The sequence below is a fragment of the Anolis sagrei genome, chromosome 3 (assembly GCF_037176765.1).
Source record: "Anolis sagrei isolate rAnoSag1 chromosome 3, rAnoSag1.mat, whole genome shotgun sequence".
Classification (NCBI taxonomy): Eukaryota; Metazoa; Chordata; class Lepidosauria; order Squamata; family Dactyloidae; genus Anolis; species Anolis sagrei.
Window position 1 is genome coordinate 97,878,565 of NC_090023.1, and position 25,622 is coordinate 97,904,186.

The 25,622-nt window shown below is 38.1% G+C and overlaps 1 protein-coding gene across 2 annotated transcripts; it reads left to right on the plus strand.

Moving 5' to 3' along the window:
* Positions 1 to 8,643: 8,643 nt before the first annotated feature.
* On the plus strand, positions 8,644 to 24,462 carry LOC132771644 (arylsulfatase H-like). 2 transcript variants are annotated; one of them, XM_060769881.2, is made up of 10 exons: positions 8,644 to 8,769; positions 10,857 to 10,994; positions 13,736 to 13,857; positions 15,884 to 16,006; positions 17,644 to 18,067; positions 18,571 to 18,707; positions 19,929 to 20,063; positions 21,873 to 22,035; positions 22,763 to 22,884; positions 24,081 to 24,462. In XM_060769881.2, the coding sequence occupies exons 1-10, from the start codon at positions 8,735 to 8,737 to the stop codon at positions 24,455 to 24,457; spliced, it is 1,776 nt and encodes a 591-aa protein (XP_060625864.2). In that variant the 5' UTR covers positions 8,644 to 8,734; the 3' UTR covers positions 24,458 to 24,462. The 2 variants fall into 2 exon arrangements, with proteins under 2 accessions (XP_060625864.2, XP_060625865.2); XM_060769882.2 differs by lacking the exons at positions 8,644 to 8,769; positions 13,736 to 13,857 and having other exon boundaries at positions 10,880 to 10,994.
* Positions 24,463 to 25,622: the final 1,160 nt, after the last annotated feature.

The following is a 25,622-nucleotide window of genomic DNA, read 5'->3' on the forward strand; positions in this document are numbered from 1 at the left end:
ATCTAGATATTGATTGAAAATAGTGACACTTGCCACCCACCAAATTGTCCGAGGTTTTTCCTGGAAACTAGCGAGCAATATGAAAAATGCATTAAAGCCACAAAGAACCACTTCCGTTGTTAAAACAACTGTGTGCATTGTTTCTAGGGCACTGGACTAGAGGTTGGTAAGGATTTTTTCTGATGCAAGCAATTCCATAATCCAATGATCCTATTGGGCCATTGTACTAGTGCAGAAAATTGAGATTAGTATTTTTGTAACATTTTTTAAAGATAAAATCCCTTAAAATTCGCATTTCCATCAACATAGAAGAATACCTGAGTAATAAACTCCTAACTGCTGTGGAGATTGAGAGTCAGATAAACTAATTCTTTCTGTATTCATGCTAATAGCTGATAATTATTTGCTTAACAGACTTCTCTGCAATTTTTTATTATAAGCTAATATACATAGACCTTAGGACAGTTTATATTTAACCTTTCTTTATTAAGCATGGCATGTTTTATATGCTTTTCCTTCTTTTTTTGAACCCATTAGGAAGCTCCCAAGTCTGGATCTAGCCAAACCATGTTAAATTTATTCTTCTTTTATCAGAATTAAGTTTTGTCCTTTGTCATTTTGAGGCTTAGTCTCCCTTTGTTTTCACTTGTTGACAGATGCCTGTCCTTTTTCCTTTATTCCTTGCATATTTAGTTCTCTTTTCCCAAAGAAAAAAGGCAATATCTGGACTCCAGGATTTAGTTTCAAAAACTAAAATTGTTTGCTTTCTTATATTGAGATTAATGATTATCCGTATTCTTAAGGCTGAAGCCATGAAGCATTTCCTCAGCCTATTTATCTTCCTTGTAAATGTTTTATAACTTTTATGAGCCGTTTCCATATTAGGAAGCTTCTTATAGATGGTATAGATGCCAGAAGACAAGGAATATATACTTTTCTAGCAGTGCAATCTTTCATCTGTACCCAGATAAGCTGCTACTCTTATGAGCTGGCCAAGGCCATACAAATATCCACTCTGAGACATAGTCTCCTTTTTTCCTTCCTTCCTTCCTTCCTTCCTTCCTTCCTTCCTTATTTATTTATTTATTTATTTATTTATTTATTTATTTATTTATGGTATTTGTACCCCTCACCCATATTGTGTTTTTAGTAGTTGTATTTATATTTTTAATGTACCAAACATGCCAGGTTTGTATGGAAACGTGACACTATTTCCTGTGCTGGTCAATGACCAAAATAAATGTTTTGATTTGATTTGGTATTTGTAGCCCGCCTTTCTCAGTCATAAGACAACTCAAGGTGACTTACAAAACAATTCATAAAAATACAATTAAAACATTCAACATAATATTATAAAAACCATACAAAACCATTAAAAGATTAAAACATATGATGACCAGGGTCATCGTGTTAGATTCATTAGATTCAGTAGCATTGTCTAGCCATTCCATGTTCATTCTTCATAGTTCATAATTATTTATTACACTGCATTACCAAATGCTTGCTCTAAGAGCCAAGCTTTTACTGTTTTTTTGGAAGGTCAGGAAGGAGGGGGCCGATCTAATATCCCTAGGGAGTGATTTCCACAGCCGAGGGGCCACCACTGAGAAGGCCCTGTCTCTCGTCCCCACCAGATGCATCTGCAAGGAAGGCGGGATCAAGAGCAGGGCCTCCCCAGACAATCTTAAGTTCCTGGATGGTTCATAAGGAGAGATACGTTCAGACAGGTAAACTGGGCCAGAACCGATTAGGGATTTATAGGCTAAAGCCAGCACTTTGAATTGTACCCGGTAGCAAACTGGCAGCCAGTGGAATTGGCACAACAGAGGAGAGCTGCTCCTGTTAGTAATCTGGCTGCTGCTGGCTGAACCATTTGAAGCTTCTGAGGCAACCCCCATGTAGAGTGTGTTGCAGTAGTCTATACGGGATGTAACCAGAGCGTGGATTACCATGGCCAAGTCAGACTTCCCAATGTATGGGTACAGCTGGCACACAAGCTTTAACTGTGCAAATGCTCCCCTAGTCACTGACGAAACCTGGGGCTCCAGGATCAGTGATGAGTCCAGGATGACACCCTCTCTCCCTTCCTTCCTTTTTTTTGTCATTATCATTATTATTAATGGTGCAACTCTTCTATGATGGTCTACATTACATAACTTTGAGTATACTTAGCTACATAGCAGAAATGCTAAGAAACTCGAAGATGCATAGCACGATACTGGCAAGAGCATTACGAAGAACACTGGATGATGTTGCACATCAGTACTTCCTTGCTGATCTCAATACATAATCAGTATGTATCAGCCCTGATGTGAATTGGCCCATTGAGCATCAGTCACTTTTTCTGGCTAGTAGATAATGTTCAATTCTAATTCCCACAGACATGTTCATTTACAAAGATGTGAGTCTCCAATAAGACTCCCAACATCATCTTCATTGTCAGTCACTTCCACGTTTTGGCATTCCTAGGGCTAAGTTCTCATTGAGTATTTGGCAATATTTATTCAGAGGTGAAGTGCCTTTGCCATCCTCTGAGTCTAAGAGATTAGGACTGCCCAAGGTGGGTTTTCATAACCGAATGGGGAATTGAGTCCTCCTCTCCAGAGTCATTGTCTAACACTCAAACCACTACAGCATGCTGAGTTAGCAATACAAGAGCAATATTTAAAATTAAAAAATAGTTTTTAAAATGTCAAAAAAGCAATGCCCCTTTTTCAAAATCTTCAGTTCTGAAAGCCTGTCAGAAGAAAAAGATCTTTACTTGACAATTGAAGGACAGCAAAGTTAAGGCAACTCTGACCTTCTCTAGAGAGGCCATGGGCAGCCACCAAGAAGGCCCACTTGAGTGTTCCACCAGTTGGTGGTATGAGGGTATTGAGACTGAGAGAAGAACTTCTCCTTAGGAATTTCGGGCCCAGATAAGCTAATTCAGGGAGACAATGTCACATGTTCTTGACCTAAGCCATATAGGGCTTTATAGACCACAACCAACCTCATCACAGCAATCAATCAGCATTCTATGGTCCTTGGAAAAACTTTGTTTTGAACTGTTTTGGTCCAGTTTTTTCTCCACATAAGCTAAGAGCAGTCAACATGCAAGCTATCCAACCCCCTTCTGGGTTTTGTAGCTGATTTCTTTCCTGCTGGTGATACTTAGGAAGAATAGTGCCATTACATATTTCAGATGAGGATCAGATTCTCTTCACTTAGGTTTCCTACCCTTATCGAAATAATTCTGCCGACTTATAGGCTGAACTCATAGGAAATTATCTAAGCAATGTTTTGTGTGACAGCTGACTTTCATAACCATCACTTTATGTAATGCTTTTTGTAAACACCCCAGATGCCTATTTTTATTTCTCTTCCCCCTTATAAGAAATAAGGTTATAGGTTCCTTTGCCTATAGCACACAGAACATTTCATGACATAGAAATGAAAGGGATTTTTTTCCTGATAATTTTGCTAAAAGCTTATCCTCTGAAATTTTTTGCTGTTCAAGTGTCATTTTAAATTCATTGGATTAAAAGATTGCACGTTGTTGTTGTTGTTGTTCTGATGTGCCTTCAAGTCAATTCCAGTTATGCTAAGCCTGTCCTAAGTTTTCTTAGCAAAATTAATTTGTAGGAGGTCTGTCATTTCCTTCCTCTAAAGATGCAAGACTGACTTCTCTAGCCCACTTAGTCAGTTTTCATGATTTCAGTGGGGATTCAAACACTGGCCTCCCAGAGTTTTATTCCAACAGCCAGAGTTAGACACCAGGCAAGTTCTTCTTATGACATATTTCATCAAATTAAAAAAGGAACAACAAAAAGAAAGGTGGACTATTAACCTCTGTAGCAGCAGAAATGGGAATACTTTCTATGGCATAACTAGAAATAAATCCTTTGGCACTTTGAGAAATAACAAAAGTCACATTAGCTTTCACGGGTTACAGGGACTTTATAATGCTAGTCCCATGTTTGGAGAGGGGAGAGAAAATTGGTCTTGGTTTGTTTTTCTTCTTATAGATTGTTACTTCAAAACATAGGAAAAAAACCAAGAAACGTGCTTTCCCAACTGTCTTAAAGAACAGTGTGAAAAGGCGATGGAGCTGTCAACTAAAGACAGCAAGTTAATCATTAAGAAGCATAACCAAGAACATTTGATCCTTCAAGAATCAATAGCTCACCAACCTTTGCAACACTGAAATATGTTCCTTGGGTTGATAGGTATCAAAGCCAGTAAAAGTGTTAGAGAAGCTAGGATAGTATATGCCATGAACAAAAGAAATAACTAGAGATTTGTAAGATTTCTGAGAATGGAATTTATAGTATTCTATTCAAAGTTTAATGTTGCAATGTTCTACAGCAAGATTAGTACTAAGCCCAATGATGCACTTGTCAAGATATTGCACAAACAGTGAAGGACAAAAGTTGTTCCTCTCTTTTATTTCCTACCATTTAAAAGATTAGTGATGCTTAACAAGTGGAACAATGGGATCTCCAGGTAAGGGAAAAACCTTCCACAAGAGTACTCCTGAAAAATAATTTTGAAGACAATCACTGATGTTTCTTATTAGGTAGCAACGAATACAAGACTTTCCCAAATATGGTCTCACTAAAGAAGTTTTTGTTTCATGAATATGGATAATGTTAGGGTGAGTAATTATGGCAGTTCCTTCTGCCCTGTGAGAGCAAGCAAATCCTCTGCAATAGTTTTCCCATATTATATAATCCCAAATGTTGTAACTGAATTGTTCTGTAGAGAAAAATAGTTTTTCTGCACCCAAAATTCATTCTCTGCACAGAAACATTTTTATGTGTGCAAAAAAAAAAGTTCATTTTTTTCTGCTACATTTCAGGATTTTCAAATACTAGGAGAAAATTGTGCAAAATTCTTGTTGACTTATTAATACTCCTAATTGTCTTTGAACCTGGTAATGCCCAAGCAGGAGGTGAGTGTTTGTTGGGAAAGAGGTTGACAATCCTAAGAAATCTTCAGCATAGGAAAATATTAAGAGAAAGCATTACATGGGTTTAGGACTGGTCAGTCTTGCAGAGTATTGTCCAATATCACTCTCTGGGGTTTCAGATTATTTCAAGACACTAACTAAAAATATTAATAATTGAGATTCATACCTTTTGCACACAAAGTATGCTCTGATCCAGATAGATTTTTCTCATGTTCATCTAGATATAGCCTAGCTATTTAGCTAGATTCTTTCTTATTTCTTCAAGCCTATCAACTGAACATGTCAAGGCCTAACATTTTAATGAACATGATAGATGATCTTGGGAGTGATAATTTGGATGCTTTGAGAATGAAACCACTAGATAAGTATGTGTGTGTATCAACCTTGAAAACAATTCTGAAAGAGAGCAAGGAAACATATATATGGTTTCCTTTGGATAGGATAAGTGTATTGGGAGGGTTCAGTATTCATTGCTGTAATTCAGAGGGTTTTTCAAAAATATATGTTTTTATTGTACCAGCCTATTTTCTAGCAACATTTTATTCATTCCTATGTGGGTTTCTTTGTAATTCTGAGATATTGTGGTTTCTCTTCAGCTCATATAAAAACCTTAATTCCGAGATATACTAAAACAATATGTTCCCTCCATTACTGTTTAATCTGCACGCCAGAGAATGCCTATAAAATATTAGCTCTAGACCAGATTTATAAATTTTGTCAACAGATAATACTCTGTTAGCATGAACCATTTAATATGGTTCAGTCTCTACAGCTGGACTGCTTTCTTATTAAAAACTACTTCGGGAATGAACCGTAAAAATTGTATGTTTCCATGATTATATTGTGCAAGGCCCCATCTACACTGCCATATAAGGCAGTTTAAACTGCATTGAATTGGAGTATATGAGTCTAGACTCCTTTTTGGCACCACAAATAAGAAGTATGCAGTGTGCATAGGGATTTGTCTGTTTTCCCCAAAAAACTATATTCCCCCCCCCCCCAGCAGTCTGAAATACTGTGCATCGGCCCTCTGCTTAAAACGTTTGAGGACCCCTGTCTTAGACAAAGGCCTCATCCACTCTGCCAAATACAGTTCAATTCTGTTCAAACACCAAACTGATTATATAATGCAGGTCAAGCTTCATTATATGGCAGTGTAGATCCAGCCACTGGCTAGAGAGGTAAAGAGAAGAAGTATATTCAATCTTAGCACTGCATGTGATTAGTTTGTTCTTTCTAAAACTTAATCTAAACTTTAGAATTAATACAGTGTAATACCATGACTCAGTTCTGTGGAATCGTAGGAGTTGTAGGTCTTTAGCATTCTCTCCCAAAGAGTGTTGGTGCCTCATCAAATTTACATATCCCATGATTCCATAGCATTGAGCCAAGGCAGGTAAAGTGGTGTCAAACTGTATTAACTCTACAGTGTGGATGCACCTAAGAAGGTGATCACAGAAACATCAAGTTTGTGACTTGTCAAACTCATTATTTATGGAAGAACACCACCATTTTAGAGGACAACGTAACAAACCTCCCTTGCTTTTGCAACTTTTGAAAGCCAATGCCTTGTCACCAACCATTTTTTAAAAATAAATTTTTATTGAGGGATTTTTTTCTACAATAAACATGGGGGGGGGGGGGGTTGGATTGAAGAAAAAAAAAGAAAAAAAGAAAGAAAGAGAAAAATTAAGATGTGTAAAATTTAAAAAAATAAAAATAAAAATAAAATAAAAAGAAGGGGAAAATATTCCAGGATAAAATCTAGGTAAATGGGGATGGGATAGGAACCACTTTTGATTACTATTAAAAGTATAAAAGTTAACAACAACAATGATAAATAATTACAGCAATTATAATTCAATTAGCCTCAAGAACAAGTAGCCCATTTGCTAAACACTATGTTAAATGGTCAGTATGCAGCACAAGACAAGTCACAGTTTTTTTGTTTATCTCTAGCAATTCAGATTGCTACCAGTAGGACAAAATTCCAAACCCTTCCCTACCTAAGTTTTATTTAAAATTTGGGGATACCACACATTGGAATTTTAAAAGAATGAGAATCATAGAATCAAAGAGTTGGAAGAGACCTCCTGGGCCATCCAGTCCAACCCCCTGCCAAGAAGCCGGAATATTGCATTTAAATCACCCCTGACAGATGGCTATCCAGCCCCTGTTTAAAAGCTTCCAAAGAAGGAGCCTCCACCACACTCCGGGGCAGAGAGTTCCACTGCTGAACGGCTCTCACAGTCAGGAAGTTTTTCCTCATGTTCAGATGGAATCTCCTCTCTTGTAGTTTGAAGCCATTGTTTCACGTCCTAGTCTCCAAGGAAGCAGAAAACAAGCTCACTCCCTCCTCCCTGTGGCTTCCTCTCACATATTTATACATGGCTATCATATCTCCTCTCAGCCTTCTCTTCTTCAGGCTAAACATGCCCAGCTCCTTAAGCCGCTCCTCATAGGGCTTGTTCTCCAGACCCTTGATCATTTTAGTCGCCCTCCTCTGGATACATTTCAGCTTGTCAATATCTCTCTTGAATTGTGGTGCCCAGAATTGGACACAATATTCCAGGTGTGGTCTAACCAAAGCAGAATAGAGGGGTAGCATTACTTCCCTAGATCTAGACACTATGCTCATATTAATGCAGGCCAAAATCCCATTAGCTTTTTTTGCCACCACATCACATTGTTGGCTCATGTTTAACTTGTTGTCCACGAGGACTCCAAGATCTTTTTCACACGTACTGCTCTCGAGCCAGGCGTCACCCATTCTGTATCTTTGCATTTCGTTTTTCCTGCCAAAGTGGAGTATCTTGCATTTGTCCCCGTTAAACTTCATTCTGTTAGTTTTGGCCCATCTCTCTAATCTGTCAAGATCGTTTTGAATCCTGCTCCTGTCCTCTGGAGTGTTGGCTATCCCTCCCAATTTGGTGTCGTCTGCAAACTTGATGATCCTGCCTTCTAACCCTTCATCTAAGTCATTAATGAAGATGTTGAACAGGACCGGGCCCAGGACGGAACCCTGCGGCACTCCGCTCGTCACTTCTTTCCAGGATGAAGAGGAAGCATTGGTGAGCATCCTCTGAGTTCGTCCATTGGTTGCAGTGAGGTTTTTAAAGTAGAAAACAGATCAGTGGAAGGGTTACTGATGCAGAAATGGAAGAGTCTGCATCTTATTCCTTCAAATAACTTGCTCCTATTTCATCTCATTAGAGCTTTTAAACTATTTTATCCTGTACATGCGGCCCACCCACTGTTATCGTGATGGTGTTATTGGAATGTTGTTGTTCTTTTCCTTTCTTTTTATGTAATTTTGATGATTATGTTGATTGTCGTTTATGTTTTTGTTTTATTTCATTGTAATGTTGTCTGGGCTCGGCCCCATGTAAGCCACTCTGAGTCCCCACCGGGGAGATGGTGGCGGGGTATAAATAAAGTATTATTATTATTATTATTATTATTATTATTATTATTATTATTGTTATTATTGAGTATAAAAGGCTTACACTGCACAATACATGTTTAACATAACATGTGGTTTGAACTGAAGCAGTTCTTGAAGTGATTGAATAAAACAGCAAGAGAAACAGGGGAAAGTCAGTTGAATAGATGATGTAACATGATTAGTACAGCAGGATTCAAAGGAAGGACTTTGTACGATGGGTTCAAGATTTCCTGTCAATTTTTAACTAAAGCATTGTCACTAAATTTATATAAAAACAGAGAGCTTTCAAAAATGTAGGCAAAACTTGAAGGCTGTTACTTTTAAACAACGAATTGCCAATGATGCTCAATAGGTTGAAGTGTGGGCCTTCCAGGTAAGAAAGAGTTTATTTCTCAAGGCATATATTGGCAGTTCTTTTAAGTGCTGACCAATTATAGCTTGTTAGAAGTTGCTGTCAGTTGTTAGAAGTTGCTTCTGCCTTATGAATGAATGAGTGTGCTGTGCAGGTAAATCCTAAAATTATTAAAATGCTCTCTCGTTCACCCTTAGTTCCCCCATTTTTTTGTGGTAAATGGGAAGCAATGAGTAAGAGTGAGCATTTTTTTTCAGCATACAAAGGGGGGATCTCAGTCCTACACTAAAGAGGCACTGGGCTTTTTCTGAAGGAGCAATTGAGTGCTCTCCTTATAAATGATTAAGGATTTTTTATCTGAGTTCCTCTCTGATATCACCTCTGAAACAGCTGCTGGTGACATCATGGCACTTCTGGTTCTAGAACTTATCAAAAGTCAAACAGTTTTTTCCCCCCGATACAGTTTTTCCCATAGTATCTGGGTTTTGTGGTGGGCAAGAGAATAAAAACCATCACATTTTGGCAACTTTTTTGTGTGGTGACATGGAGTCATTCAGCTGCCCAAATGATGAATGGAGTTCTAGAATTGTCAGGAGTTGCAAACAGATTCTTAGTGGGCTCATGTGCCATACATGCCACCTGCAACCTATAGATGGTACCTTTATCATCTTGGCTTTAGCATGAAAAGCTGAACTCTAATGGGGATTATTTTTGCACATATGATTATGGTTTCTGCAGTAATTCAAGCTCTGGCTCACTTGAAAGAGAACTGGTGCTGTGAGATGGTTAATTATGGCCAATGTGACGGACTATCATATGCACATCTCTATCCTTACCGACCACGGAATAATTTACAGTGAAACTATGACTTTGTATGGGTTTTCTGATAGCATGCAAATACCGCTTTCCTTTTCTGAGTAAATTAAATAATGATGGTGATGGTAATTTCCAAACAACAATTTCACATCTTCAAGGGAACATCCTATCCTTACCAGTTAATTACCATTATGTATTATTTATGTATTATTTATTTTATTTTATTAAATACAGTAGAGTGTCGCTTATCCAACCTTCGCTCATCCAACATTCTGTGTTTTCCAATGCAGTCTGCCTCCTGCCCAGGTCTGCAGCTGTTTCAATACATTGTGATGTTTTGGTGCTAAATTCGTAAATACAGAAATTATTACATAACGTCACTGTGTATTGAACTGCTTTTTCTGTCAATTTGTAGTAAAATATGATGTTTTGGTGCTTAATTTGTGAAATCATAATGTAATTTGGTGTTTAATAGGTTTTTTCTTAATCCCTCATTAGTATACAACATTTTTGCTTATCCAGCATTCTGCCATCCCATTTATGTTGAATAAGCAACACTCCATTGTACATACTTTAAACATTTGAAACACAATACTAATAAATGTTTTATCTCACCTTTAATTCCCAAATCTATACTCCCCAACCCTCCCATTACTCAGATAACATTATAAAAATACAGCACTGTTGATTCTAATACTTCTATATATTCTAATTTTATCCATTGCATATAACTATTGTAATGTATTCATAAATTACACGACCACAATCTTTCTTGGATATTTGGTGGTTTAAATTCACAATTGCTTTTACACATGAAACTAATAAATGGTTTCCAAACTTTATCAAATAGATCTGCTTTCTGTTCTCCTTTAGCTAATCTTAAATTATAGGTTAACTTATAAACAAATTTGGTATGTAGTGTTTATTGGTGGCAATTGATTTATTTATTTGTGCCTGAAAATAAGAGTATCCTGGATGGGTATTTCATAGTCAAATTTAAAAGACTGCCCAAAAGAAACATGAGTATTTCTAATAAGAGGAGATACTATTCCCAAGAAATCTTGGGACAATGACAGAAGATAATTTTCATAAGAAGTTATACTAAATAAATTCACTAGTTAATTAAATGTAATATCATGTAGTATTATTGACAAATACTGTCCATAGTTCCTGATTAACTTTTTTTGTTATTTACTTCTACTGATCTTGGGACCTTATGCAAAAAAGCCTAATTTTTAGATAATCTGGTTTTAGGAATTTCTTATCTAAATGGTTTAATGCTGTTCCTCTAGATGCAGTCTAGCTACTGTGCTAGTTTCCTTCTTTCTTCAAACATATGGATTGAGTGTCTTGAAACCCAATATTTTGTTGATAATGGTGGATGATCTTGGGTATGGTGATTTAGGATGCTTTGGAAATGATACTATCAGGTAAGTCTAATCTTAAATAGAAGTTGGGGCTATCCTATCATTCCAAAGGAGGAAGTAAGGAAATGCATCCACATAAGAACTAGGGCTGGGCGGTTTCGTTTCGTAATTTCGTAATTCGTTAAAAATTCGTTATTTTTTTTATAACGAAGCGATTTTGAATCATTCAGGAGCATCTAAAAAATGAAACGAATTTTTCAATTCGTTTCATAATTGCTTCATATTCGTTTCGTATTCGTTTCAAAATCGTTTCGAAATCGTTTCGTTATTATTTCCGCATGTCTGGGGCAAGTTTTATAGCTGTTGTTTGTTTAATCAGTGAAAAAAAATTATAAATATCACTCCAACAGTCAACAGCAGAGGGAGAGGGAAGCTTCAAAAGTTCCCCCTGTCCCATATGGAGGTTTTTTAGAGTATTGCACGGTCGCGTCCGCCATTAACGAATCAATTCGTATTCGTTTCGAAATCGTATCGTAATTGTTTCGTAATTTACGAAATTTCGTAAATATCGAACTTTTTTAAAGAAAAATTTCGGAATTCTTTTAAATATCGAAACGCAAAAAAGCCCAAAAAACGAATCGAGTTTAGAAACAAATTTTTCCGTGGTTGCCCAGCCCTAATAAGAACATTTGCAAAAGTTACTGAAGGAAGCAGATGTCACAGAAATTCAAAATAAAATAGCCATGCATTCACACACACACATCCCCATTATACTTTGAAAGAAACCACGGAAATAAAGCAATTAGTACAAACATAGTCAACAGGTGGTTCAAGGTTTAGAGAGAAGTGGGTGTTGGGAATACTGTATGGGACTATTGCTGTAGTGGCATAAGACTGTGTTGTTACTCAGGACGTGTTTTGAAAGATTAACTTGATTGGTTATTTTCTAGAAGGAATTGAAAGCTGGGCTTGATGAGAAATATTTTCCCCTTTGGTCTGGACATGTATATGAGTAGCAGTCCTTACCCAAACTGTGTTAATGTCATCACTAAATTCCCTGCTTATCTTTTTCCTCTGAATTGGGATTTATATATCATCTTCCTATGATTATAAGATAGCTGCCAGATGTTCATAGAATCACCAAATCTTTGAATTCGCAAGGCCCACAAAGGCTATTTATTTATTTATTTATTATTTACGTTATTTCTATCCCCCCCAGATCAGCCCGAAGGCGACTCAGGGCGGCATACACAGTCGTCACAATTCAATGCCGTAAAAATACATACATTGATAAAGCAAAAACATTAAGTGCAATTAAACATTAAAGACAATGCATAATAACAATTTTAAAAGAACTATGTCCTCTCGTTCAAATCCTCATCCATTACATTGTCTTGGCCGTTCCTGGGTGATTTTCCAACTATAGTTTGTCTATTTATTCCGGGATTCCGAATGCTTGCTCGAAGAGCCAAGTTTTTACTCTTTTTTGGAAGGTCAGGAGGGAGGTGGCTGATCTAATATCCCTAGGCAGGGAGTTCCACAGCCGAGGGGCCACCACAGAGAAGTCCCTGTCTCTCGTCCCTGCCAGACGTGCTATCTAGCAGATAAGAGTACACTAGCCCAATCCACTGCTATACAGGAATACACATCTTTCAAAGTCCCTTTGAAAGATGTCCATCAAAGCTGTTTAAAGATGGCGAGTTCCCCACATCTATTCCACTGTTAAACATCTATTACATGAAAAAGAGGTTCTTCCTGAAATTTAAATGAAATCTCTTTTCTTAAATTCATGGTTTCATGCTCTAATCTCTGGAGCAGCAGAACACAAGCTTGCTCCTTCTTCTATATGACATTCCTTCACATATTTAAATATAGTTGATGTATCAACTCTTAGTAATTTCCTCATGTTATAGCTGAAAGCCAGCTATACACAGCAGGTTAACCACCAGCTGCAGTAAATCTTGCCGACTGAAAGGTTGACCGTTCGAAGCCTGGGTCAGAGTGAGCTCCTGGCTGTCAGCCCAGCTCACTGCCCACCTAGCAGATCGAAAGCAGCAATGTGAGTAGATAAACAGGTACCTCGTTAAAGCAAGGAGGCATTCATGCACCCCATAAGGAATGCCAGAAAAATGCCAGTGATTCAATGAAAAGGAGGAAGCTTATGAACAAAAAAGCTTTTTGGCAGGGAAAATGGAGTGACAGCACACCCCTTAACACACACACACACCCCCGATGACTGGAACCGAGCACAGCCTCCAAGACGCCAAAGATTGGAAAGCTTATATATACCTCTATCTATGTATAATTTATTTAGACCATTTATACCCCATTCTTCTCAACCTCCGAGGAGGGACTCAGGGTAGCTGAGTTGTCTGTCTTGTCATTATATAATCAGCATTTAATGTTTAATATTTATGTGTTCTGTGATCCGCTCCAAGTCCCCCTTTGGGATGAAAAGGGCAGAATATAAATACTATAAATAAATAAGTTGTTCCTCGTAAGGATGACTTGGGAAAGTTTTACTCAAATTTCTATGAGTTTGTCCACTGTGGAGTTATGCATTCCTCACAGCAATGTTGTTTATAGGCTAATCATGTCCCACAGTATTATTATAGTACTCTGGCAGGAGATGCAAGGCCTTTCTTTGTTTATTAAGAAAATTGAATTTTTGTACAGTATTATTAACTGATTTTTATATAAATCTATTTTATATAATTTCATATTGCTTTAGTTGTTCTTTCTTTGCTATTATCTTGAAGAGAAGAATATACTACGAAATCAGAAGTTATTACTTCCTTTTTTAGGACCCCTAATATTGACCAGCTTGCAAAGGAAGGAGCAAAACTTACTCAGCACATTGCAGCAGCTCCACTTTGTACCCCAAGCAGAGCAGCTTTTCTGACTGGCAGATATCCCATCAGATCAGGTTTGCAGCATCTTCAATGATTTATCTACATGCTCACCAAGGGCGAGCATTAATAGAGGGTGCTGGGATGGTCAGCTTCACCCTACTTCCCATCAATTATGGGTCCCTCTTGAAACATTTTTCTGGCTTCTAACAAAATCCAACAGAACTGCTCACTCCTAATTTCATTTCAGGGTATTTGGTTGTTTATAAAAAGTATGGGAATGGGTCTTCTTATAGACAAGTATTCCATCCCTCAAATATTTACCTTGGGTGAAATTCTTCATTTTTAAAAATGCATGGCCAGTGACAGGTTAATGTCACCCATGTCTGTAAGTCATGGTGTCACCTTCACAGATTTCCTCCTGTACCAGACGAGACACAGATGAGTCATGCCCACCTGCAGATCTCAGTTCCTAGGCAGGTATACTTAGGGAAAGGGGCTCAATTTCAAAATATCTGTAGCCCCATCCCTCCTATATTCTGGGATTGTGAACACACATGTATGGTCAGACACAAACACGTACACACACACATTACTGTCCTTGCTTCAGTGCCCAGTTCCTCCCACACTGGCTCTCTTCTGCTGTTGCCCAAGGATTGTAGCCAGACTGTTAACAGGAACAGCAGCAATGGAGCATGGCCAGCCTACAAGAGAGCAGGGAGGCCAGCTGGATCCTGCCATCCATACAGCTTTGAGGGTCTCCTTGCTGGGTTTGACCTTTTCTCTGTGGTGGAGAACTTTTGCATTGAACTCTCCCCACCTTCATGATTGCTGTAATCCTCTCTGAAAGTATCACTCAGTGCAGTCCACACACCTCTGGTGACACCAGTATACATGGGCACGTGGCTTGAGGAAAATTCAGAATTCCATCCTAATGCATAAAGAGGGAAAGCTGCACTGGGCTCACAGCTTAGTCATAAACATGACCCACTTTGAAGTACATTGGGCTAGGCAACTTTGGGGATTGGGAGGGTTGGGTTGGCACCTTCTTTAAACCCACTAGGGAACCAACTGCATACTGAAGTCTTCTTTGGCACATGAGAGATCAGGACAATATTTTGGTTTTATGTGTGATGGTGATAGTGCATAATTTCATCAGCATAATTTGTTGGTGAAGAATGAATGAAGAAAATGAGAGCTGACTAGAGTGTGTGGGAATACATTTAGTCTATTACTTTGTCATCACCCTGATGTAGTTCCTGGGTGAATTAATCCATGTTACAGTTCTGCTGACATTCAAGAGAAAAAGGTGAGGGACACCTTATGCACTAAATCCATGAAGAGTCTACACAAAGTAAATGGCCTATGATTGCTGTGCATATCACTAAGCAACAAGAGAAGTGTGGTAGGTCTTTTGTGCATTCCAAAGTCTGTGAGATGATAGATTGTGGAGACCGAGTCAACAGTGCCCACACACAAACAGATCTTGGAGCCTATATGGAAAGACACTTCATACAGCTATTGTATCTCTGCCTGGAGTTCTGTTAAGCTCCAGCTCTCCCTCTCCTTGTGAACTCAGCCAGCAAGTACAACACATATCTTCCAGTTTGCCCATCTACTGAGGCAAACCAATATTCATACAACTTAATTGATAACTTCACAAGATCAAAATATTTCCTTTCACTCACTTCTCGCATCAGGAAAGATGTGGACCTCATCACATGAAAGTGAGGGAAAACTGGAGAAAGCAGAGAGAACCATCTTCTTTCATTTCTTACTGTTGAGGTTCCATGCCTTTCCATCTTCAAGGATGGCAGCCATCCCACATCTTTTCCCTGATTTTCCCCGCTTCTCTCCATATTCTCTCCATCTTCTGCAGTTGGGAGTCAGGTAGCATCTGGCTCCTGAAAATGGCTCTCTGTTGCTCTGGCTCTCTGTTGCTCTGCCAGAAGTGGCCCTGCATCATGTGATGGCCTCTGTGGTACCTCATTTCAACAGTAAAGAGAAACAGTGAGAAGACAATGAGAAGGTGGCATGTGATGAAGTTCTAAGAGCAGATTATATTGAGACAAATTTAATTTTTCTACCCCTGTTGAATTTTAGGCATGTCAGCCAGAACTGAGCCCCAAGTCTTCATCCGAACTGGGAGTTCAGGTGGTCTCCCTCCAAATGAAACAACATTTGCTAAGTTACTACAGCAGCAAGGCTATACAACTGGTCTTATAGGTACAGTATGTGGATGTGATTCACTATTCATCATAGACATTGCAAAACTATAGAGTCTGACCTGAAGTTTCAGATCCACCTATTTTACAAGATGATCTTCTATAGAGATGATTCATCAAAAAGTAAGTGATTTCTGACTTAGAGTAACACTGACATGAACATATCATGTCTTAAAATGTATTCAGATGAGGTTTGCCATTATCTTCCTTTGAGGTTGAGAAACCGTGACTTGTCCAGGGGGTTACCTACTGTGTTCCATGGCCAAGCAGGGAGTTAAACTCTAGTTTTCCAAAGTACTCATTGTTCAGAAAACCAGTGTTGAGAAGTGATTTTAATGTTGGACTCCTTGATCAGCTATGTAAACTCACTGGGCGACCTTGGTCATCATACTCTGTCAGCCTCAAAGACAAAAGTTCTCTAAACAGATCATGCAACAACAACAAAAACCCAACTTGTAATAGTTTCACATTAGCATCATCTTAAGTTGAAAATATCATACAACAACAAATCAAATCACTACACACACCACCTTGCCCTCTACTACATGTGTAAACAGAAGTAAGTCTTGTAACCTAAATAAATCCAATTGCTAGTGCCATTTAGAGTAGACTGACTTAGTGGAATGTATGTTAGTGTTGACTGTCCAATGATTTAGTATTTATTTATTTATTTATTTATTTGGTATGCTTGTATACCGCTAATATCTCAGCCTGTGCGGTGACTCATTGCGGTTTACAACATGTTAAAATATACAATGTTAAAAATACAATTCACTTAAGCATATAAAAATTAAAATTAAGAATACATACAAAAAACATACGCAGTATTGGGCCACCAATACAGATCGGGTGGGACTAACAACTGGATTTGTGAGGGTTCCAAGATATCCTGGTTTCTATGGCACATACCACATTTGAGTCACTGAAGTCCAGTTCTACAGTAGAGCCATATGGTACACTCACAAATTCATCACATCTTGATTTATTGAGAGTTAATATCACCCATGCTCCCAATAGACCAATCCCTGAATATTTGTTATGCAGTAAAACAGCCTTATGTATCAAATGCTGAGGTTCTGCCTGCTGATTTTCTCCCCCACCCCCATTAAGGCAGAACCACCATAAATCTTGCCTTTTGTGCACCTCTTTTAATCATTCTGTTTCATTTTATAAATACATTCAGTAAGGTTCAAGGTGGCTATCAGTGTGTTTTCAGCATTGGTGCTCTTGTATTCAATTCTCTGTATCACTAGCGACAGACATAAGGTACTTCATTCCAACAGCTTATCACACTGGGTCTTTAATGTAGGCAGCCCCGTTCTTTTGGTGTGAGCAGAATTCTGGGAAATATAGTTTGGGAAGGCAAGGACCTCTGTATCAGAGTATTCAAAAGGCCCCACCCTAAACTACATTTCACAGAATTTTACTCATGACAGAAGAATTGAGCTGTCTGTGTTAAAGCCCCAGTGAGATAAGGGGGCAAAAGTTGTTCTATCAACCTCAAAACATGCATATCCATTACAAACCAGAAATCGAAAATATATTTATTTTGAAATTTTGTTTTTCTTCCCTGTTTCTAGGCATACATCACTTTTGAAGTGATGATAGGTTGAATTATATCAAATTTTATTTTTTCAGGAAAATGGCACCAGGGTGTGAGCTGCAAATCCCGCAATGATCATTGCCATCATCCTTTAAATCATGGCTTTGATTACTTCTATGGCACACCTTTAACATTTCTGAATGAATGTCAGTCTGGCAAGGATCCCGAGATAAGTAAACAATTACGAGCTTCGTGTTGGTCTTATACACAACTGATTTCTCTCTTGGTGTTCACTCTTTTGCTGGGGAACATTTCTGGCATGACCTCTCTGAAATGGAAAGCAATTGCCTTTGTTGCTGTGTGTGACATTTTGTTTTTTATCACCTGGTTTTCTTGTTATGGATTTTCAAGATATTGGGACTGTATCCTGATGAAGGAACACATTGTTGTTGAACAACCAATAAAAGTCGAGAATGTAACCTTCAAGATATTGAAGGAGGCTATCTCATTTATTGAAAGGTAACTAATCAAATTATATAATTCATATGCAAGTAAGCTTTGTGCATTTGATAGAAGTGGTCTGATTTAGAACATTTTATCAAGTTAGTGCTTAAGGTGAGCCCAAGCATCCTTCTGTATGAATCAGATTTTAAATTACCATGAGTATGCTTTCCAGACACTAATTAATATTGACTTGTCTCTTCAAGATCTTTAGTACATATTTGTACTAGTATATTCTGTACTTTTCCTTCCATACCTGGCAGTATTATTAAAATCCCTACAAATTCTGAAATTCTATAGAAATGAACAATGGCAGTTAAAATAGAATAATATTGATATAATTATAATATGAAAGGGCCACTATTCATGGATCCCTTCCATCCCTCAATCTAAATGAATAGACAGCAGAATGATGAATGTTTGATTCATATATGTAGTCAGCATATTAAAATAGGTGCTCATCCTTGAATCTCATTATTTTTATATTTTTAAAGAGTTGAAGGTTTTTTTTTAATTTTCAGAAACAAACAAGGACAATTCCTCCTCTTTGTTTCTTTCTTACACGTCCACACTCCATGCTACACTACAGAGCTATTTCGTGGAAAAAGTAGGCACGGTTTATATGGAGACAATGTGGAGGAAATGGATTGGATGGTGGGTGAGTAGTTGTTTAAAAAATTAGTTATATTTATCCAGGAAATAATGCCAATGTCCAAATTTTAGTCTTAACTGGAGTAGGTGGATTAAATCAATTGCTGTCCAGAAAGTCATCTCATTGATTCAGTGAATCTACGGTGATTGGGATTAGCAACTGATTTGAATCAAAGTAATACCTTTCTTGGAGCCCATTTTTTTCTTCCTGGAGTTGTACTTTTCTCACTGTTGATGGGCTTTTCTTGGATTGATTAAAGAGGCATGATTTCTCTGAAGTCCTATGTTTGAAGAGAAAATATTTCCCTCTCTAATGTGTGTATTTATTTTAAAAATGTAGAGTTTAAGTGCAATATGGCATTTGTATAGCCCTGTAAAAAAAAACGAGAGAAAGATAGGAAGGGGAGAAGGAAGGAAATAAACATAAAGTAACATATTGTTTTGATATGTCTTCAAATAAAAAGGCATTGAGATGGGAATGCAATGCCATAGTAAATATTGATAATTGTCAGAAAAATGTCTGGAACAATAAAAATATTGCCTGGATATTAAAAAAAAAACAAAAAACAAAGAGGTAATACAGCACCAAATACAGCAATGTCCTGATACATTTGTCTTGTCTGTGGAAGAATAATATTTACTGTAGCACCTGATCTGCAAACATTTGGAAACAAAGATTCATAAATCTCAAAGATACCTTATCTCTCTGAAAGAATTTCACTATAAACATTTGTAATCGTATACGAGACACTTCACTTTTGCCCCCATCTACACTGACCATTTAAGTGAATATGAGATTGGATCAGCCTGTGGGAAACTACAAAACTGATGAGGCTGAACCCAGAGAAGGCCACTTAACATGGATTTCACCCCCAAATTAGGTTAAGTTAGTTTGGGGGTCATCTTTCCTCTTCTATGTCATATGATTCACAAAGGAGGATAGGAGAACCAAGAGGGACTTTCCACACACACCCTTCTCATCCTCCTTCTTGACTCATGCAACATGGAAGAAGGATCCACGATCTCCTGAAGATGCCAACCACAGATGCCTCTGAAACATCAGGAGAAAATTCTACTAGAACACAGCCATACAGTCCGGAAACCACACAATACTCCAGAACCTATCTTATTTGTAAGTTGGGGACTGCCTGTACTGTCAAAACTCAATTCTACAAATACAGACTCTGCATGGATATAACTAACCATGTTTCCATCCCTACCTATGTAGGAAAAATACTTACTGCCATTGACAAAGATGGCTTACGAGACAACACTTTTGTTTACTTTGCTTCTGACAATGGAGGATCTTTGGAGCTCAGAGAAGGGAGCACTCAGTGTGGTGGCTGGAACAGTATATACAAAGGTACAATAATTTGCTCCAATTATCTGTGTACTTGCACCTTCTATTTGAGTTACTCTAGTGTGTTAAGGGCTTTCTTTGATAAGGAAGCTTAAGTTGATATAGAATATTACTGTCGATGTTGATGTTACTGTATGTATAACCCATTGTCACAAGTTGTCCATCTTCCCTAGTAAGGTGAAAATGGAAATTGCATGTTTCATGAAGACATGGACTCCTTTGGAGTGGGTAACAGAAGCTTTATTGAGTGATCATGCATCTCCTAAAACAGTCCCTTTGCAAGAGTAGGCAGATAAGTTTTCCTCCTTCCATTTTTGTAGGAATAATTATCTAACAATAAAAAGGAACACTAGATGATACTAGAGTGTAATCAATTCACCGGTCATATGGAAATTAAGCCTCATTATGAAGAAATCAGTATTCATGAAAGCTTCTCCTTATTTATCTTTCTACAAGACAAATTCCACAACTGTTAAGAATGAGTCTTTTTAGACAAATTGTTATTAGCAGTCTCATTCTCACATCCTCCTCACACTTTTCCTGGCTCACATCTCCCTCTCCACTGTGTTCAGCATTCTGCCTTTTGGAAGACTGTTCCCTTACCCTACCAACTCTTGAACATACAGAGCTCTGTGCTTCTGTCCATATAATCTTTTGTATCCCCTGTGTTATTCCACTGTTCACAAGCTGCCCAAAATTTTCTTTGCCACCACCTTTATCTGCCCAGGGCAGTTCCATCTGTAAGGGCAAATAAATACCATGGATATTTTTCCCCACACTGGGACTCAACAAAGTTTATGAATTAAAATGATGACTGAGTAAAGGTGAAGGTAAAGGTTTTCCCCAACATTAAGTCTAGTCATGTCTGACTCTGGGGGGGTGGGGTGTAAATCTCCATTTATAAGCCAAAGAGATGGCATTGTCCATAGACACCACCTATGTCATGTGGTCAGCATGACTCCATGGAGTGCCATTACCTTCTTGCAAAAGCAATTCCTATTGATCTACTCACATTTGCATGTTTCTGAACTGCTAGGTTAGCAGAAGCTAGACCTAACAGCGGGAGCTCACCCTGCTCCCTGGATTCAAACCACCAACCTTTCGGTCAGAAAGTTCAGCACCTCAGCGGTTTAACCCACTGCACCATCAGGGGGATTGACTGAGATCCTGCATCAAATGCATAGTCACAATGTTGTAACTATACTTTATTTCTCCTTATGACCTCGGAAACATCCCTAAACAGCCCCACAAATATGGAAAGTATGTGCTACTTGTAAGCAGGATACTACAAGGTCATATTGCCTGCTTCTTCTGCCAGTGAGTGATGCTACAAGAAGGAGGAGAAAGGACTTCTGTGCTATCCTGTCACAACTCTTCATTGCAGCCTCACTCTTTAGCAGGAGACAGGTTTCCACTTCCCCTGCAGGGTCCTCCTCATCAAAAGCACAGACCACCAATACTGGTTTTTAAAACAAGCTTCATGGTCATTGACAGTTGTGGGAATAGTGTTGCAATCACAAGTGAGAGTACATAGCCATTATGATCTCTGAAATCTGTTACATATCATGATAGCTAATGATAATGATAGCATGAACCTGTGGCCAATGATAGCAGAGCAGGAATCCCACGGTGAAGGCCTTTAATGTAGCAAGGGATTAAGCATGTGGAAGTAGCCTTTAGGTTCTGTGGCTTTCTGCTAAAATGAGTTAACAGGAAGTCTTTCATATGACTTAAACAGCTAATCGGCATAAATTCTGAACTGTGAGATTAAACTGACTGATGTATCTGTCTTATTTTGCTTTGTCCATGCAGGTGGGAAAGCCATGGGAGGCTGGGAAGGAGGAATCCGTGTGCCTGGAATAGTCAGATGGCCAGGAATGATCCCTGACAATATTGCCATTAATGAACCCATAAGTCTGATGGATATTTATCCCACAGTGGCGCACTTAGCTGGGGCATCAGTGCCACAGGACAGGTACAGAATATTGATGTAAAAGTAAATATTTAATTTCAACAATGTAAACGAAGTCCATCTCATCTAATCCATTCTATGGGCTTTCTAGCATAGTCTAATTTTTCTGCATCTTTGCCTGGTATCCTGTTAAATTTTAACTACACTTATGATCTTATAACTTTGAATTCACATGTATGATCACCAATGTCCAAATATGTTGTACTCTTCTATTATTGTTGAGACAAATGCCTGCTTATCTCAATGCATCTTGAGACTGGAAGAGTGCTCTGGTCATCATTTCCCAGCACCATGATCTGCAGTGCCTCAAACCTCTTCAATTGTGGAAGTGCTTGGTGCAAGAGATAGATATGGCGTGGGGTGGCATCAGCAGAAGTAACTATAATGACAGACTTTGTCATTGCAGCTATGTCTGTTGATGAAGCTCTTTGGGACTTTTCATGTCTAATGTTGTCCTATGTCAATGATTGGCTTTAAGTTAATGAAATATTTTTAGTCCCTGCAGAATAGATATAATGTGTGCTTTCATTTGTATAAAACTATTGTCTTCAATAGTTCAATTCAATTCAATAGTTCAATTCCTATTCCATGTGTGTGAAATCTCTCAGCACACTGGAGTTCCTACAACTGAAAAAAGATCCTATTTTATTTTTTTCTCCTTAACTGTATTTTAAGTATTAGCGATCATCAATAAAGTATTTTATTCAATTTATTTTCTCTTTCATCTTAGAGTAATTGATGGCAAAAATCAGATAGCTTTACTTCAGGGAAAAGTGAAACACTCAGAGCATGAATTCATGTTTCACTATTGTGGAGCATACTTGCATGCAGTGCGCTGGTACCAGAAAGAGAGTGAGTACAAAATGTTGTAGCACATTGATGTATATCGGTGAAGAAAACATTTTGCTTAGCCTGAACATGGTCAATTGGGTTATATGGCCCCTCTGGTGGAAGAAAGCAGATAGTCTATACAAATACAATAGCCTATGGTGTGAACAAATGTAGATATAGGAGGAGAGAAAATCCATCAATTGAATCCAAATCAGTTGCTTTACTTGGAGTTAAAGAGGTTAAATGCCCGGAAAGAGTGTTCCAGGCATATGGTGAATCCCAAATCCTCTTTCTCATGTGTAGTAGCTCTGCTTGCAGCTAAAATTGATATTTTTAAAAAAACATTATAGAGGTAACTTTGTTGCCTATAAAACTAAGAAAAAACAAAATCCACCCTGTGGATGGCAAACAGAATATAAAGAGGCTCAAATTTTCATACATAAACATACAATTCACTAATATGAAAACGGACCTTGTAGCATCTTAGAGACTGAGAGAAAAAAGCTGGTAGCATAAGCTTTCATTAAGGGCAAGTCTGCATGGACCACTAAATCCAGGAAAGAATTGTTTTGTCAAAGGCTTTCATGGCTGGAATCACTGGGTTGCTGTGAGTTTTCTGGGCTGTATGGCCATGTTCCAGAGCAGAAGATAATGCTTCTGGAACATGGCCATACAGCCCGGAAAACTCACAGCAACCTAGGACAGAATTGCCGGTAATGCCTCAGCGCACTGCACAGCCAAACACAGGCTGTGAAGGAAGGCAGAACTCTTTATACACATATACTGGTCTACTGTAGACAAATGTGAACGCAAATGTGTAAGGAGATACTGCTGACCTCCTAATACAAACTTGTGAATATTCAAACTATCAGTGTATCCATCAGAATTCCAGCTGATAATTTCTCAAGCTTCAAACTTTTGTTTCGAATTTCCTTTCTCTCATTTTAACTAACGTTTCTTCAACAAGATAGACTTATTCTAATATGTCAGCTGAATACCTCAAAGACTGCACTGCCAGATTATTTCTAGAACCATAATCCTGGACCCATCTCATAGAAAGCCATTCTTTCTTCCTTCTGCAGGAGCTAGTAATGCTTCAGCTATGGCCAAGCCTCATGTACTGTTTAACTCTTTTAAACAATCTTTCAACAGGGAATGGAAATAAAAGAGACCTGCTGTTTAGGAAATCTTACATCTTTTGTTTATTCTCTCTTAAGGTGGTGCTCTCTGGAAAGTTCATTATGTGTCTCCCAAATTTCATCCAGAGGGTGCTGGTGCCTGTTATAACAGTAAAATCTGCCCATGTTTTGGAGATGGTATTACCCATCACAATCCTCCCTTGCTTTTTGATCTCTCGCGCGACCCTTCTGAAGCCAATCCCTTGTCACCGACAACTGAGCCACTGTTTAACACCATTCTAAGTCATGCTGAAAGAGCTATAAGAGAACATCAAGAAACACTCACTCCTGTCCCAGAACAGTTTGATATATATAATATTATATGGAAGCCATGGCTTCAGCCATGTTGTGGAACATTCCCTTTCTGTTGGTGTGATGATGAAACTGATAGCAATGCTATAAATGTTCAGATATAGATTGTCAATGCAACTGTTTTATATCCTATGTCAAACATGATGTCTCTTTCATGCTGTTGTGTTTGTTGTACACCTTCAAGCAATTTCTGACTTAAGTCAACCTTAAGGCAAACCTATCATGGGGTTTTCTTGGCAAGGTATGTTCCAAGTAGGTTTGTGTTTGCATCTTCTGAGGCTGAGTATGACTTGGGCAAGGACATCCAGTAGGTTTCCATTGCTCTGTAGAAATCTGAACCATGGTCTATAGAGTTTCCGTCTAATGTTCAAACAACTGCACCACTTTGGCTCTCTTCTTCCATTCATCTGACAATGAATTGAGGTGCATACAGTTCCTTGCTATATCAAATGGGAAAGCCTAAAAAAATCTGTTTGTGTTGAAAATTTATTGTAAAAGGGATGCTTTAATTGGTGAAAGCTGACACTGTTTAGGGTTTGGGTTTAGCTCTGAAGAAAACTAGATTCAAATGGCTACTTAGCCAGGCATCTCAGTTGCTGGCCTTGAGTCATTCCTTATTTCCCTATCTTATATTGTTATCCCTGTTGTAAGAATAAAATGTTGAAGGAAAACCATGAACATTTGCATTTCTTGTGAGGAAAAGTGGATGTAACAAATAATTCTTCTAAATCAAATAATTCTGTTTTATTTGTTTTTTTGAATTAACAAATTCAGGTCAGGTAGTGACACAAATCTCCAGCTATTTTGAACAGCCAGTGAGAAGGTTTCAAACTGCAGAGTGTTGAATACTTCTGAGCTCTTCTTGTTAAGGGAATATATACCTGAGTAAGAGATTACTTTCAGAAGACATACTGCTGAGCTGTCTGTCAAAATAGACTCTTGGGAAGTGTTTGTATGTTGACACACAAAATATTATAAAATATTTTATAAATGAGAAGTTGCTCTCAATCTCTCTAGTAGATGACTGAGTAGTGTTTCTACCTTCACTAATGTTGGTAGTCCCTACAGCTACCAGGACCCAGTGAAGATTGTGAAGTTACCCTGGTTTGAGGTCAACAGTGGAAATATTTTCCACTGCAGCTATAGAACAAAAGTAACTTCCTCTGCTCGAAACTCTTTTCATGCTGCTGACTACACATCTCACAAAAATTTCACATGGAAGAATATTCCATGGATCTAGACCAAATCACATGTAAGCTAAAATAAAAA

Excerpts from the sequence above, each read along its gene's own strand:
- LOC132771644 (XM_060769881.2), top strand. The coding sequence starts at position 8,735 with ATGATGCTCAATAGGTTGAAGTGTGGGCCTTCCAG. Across the intron at positions 18,708-19,928 it reads GGAAATGGATTGGATGGTGG|GAAAAATACTTACTGCCATT; the intron begins GTGAGTAGTTGT and ends CTACCTATGTAG. Across the intron at positions 22,036-22,762 it reads GCATCAGTGCCACAGGACAG|AGTAATTGATGGCAAAAATC; the intron begins GTACAGAATATT and ends CTTTCATCTTAG.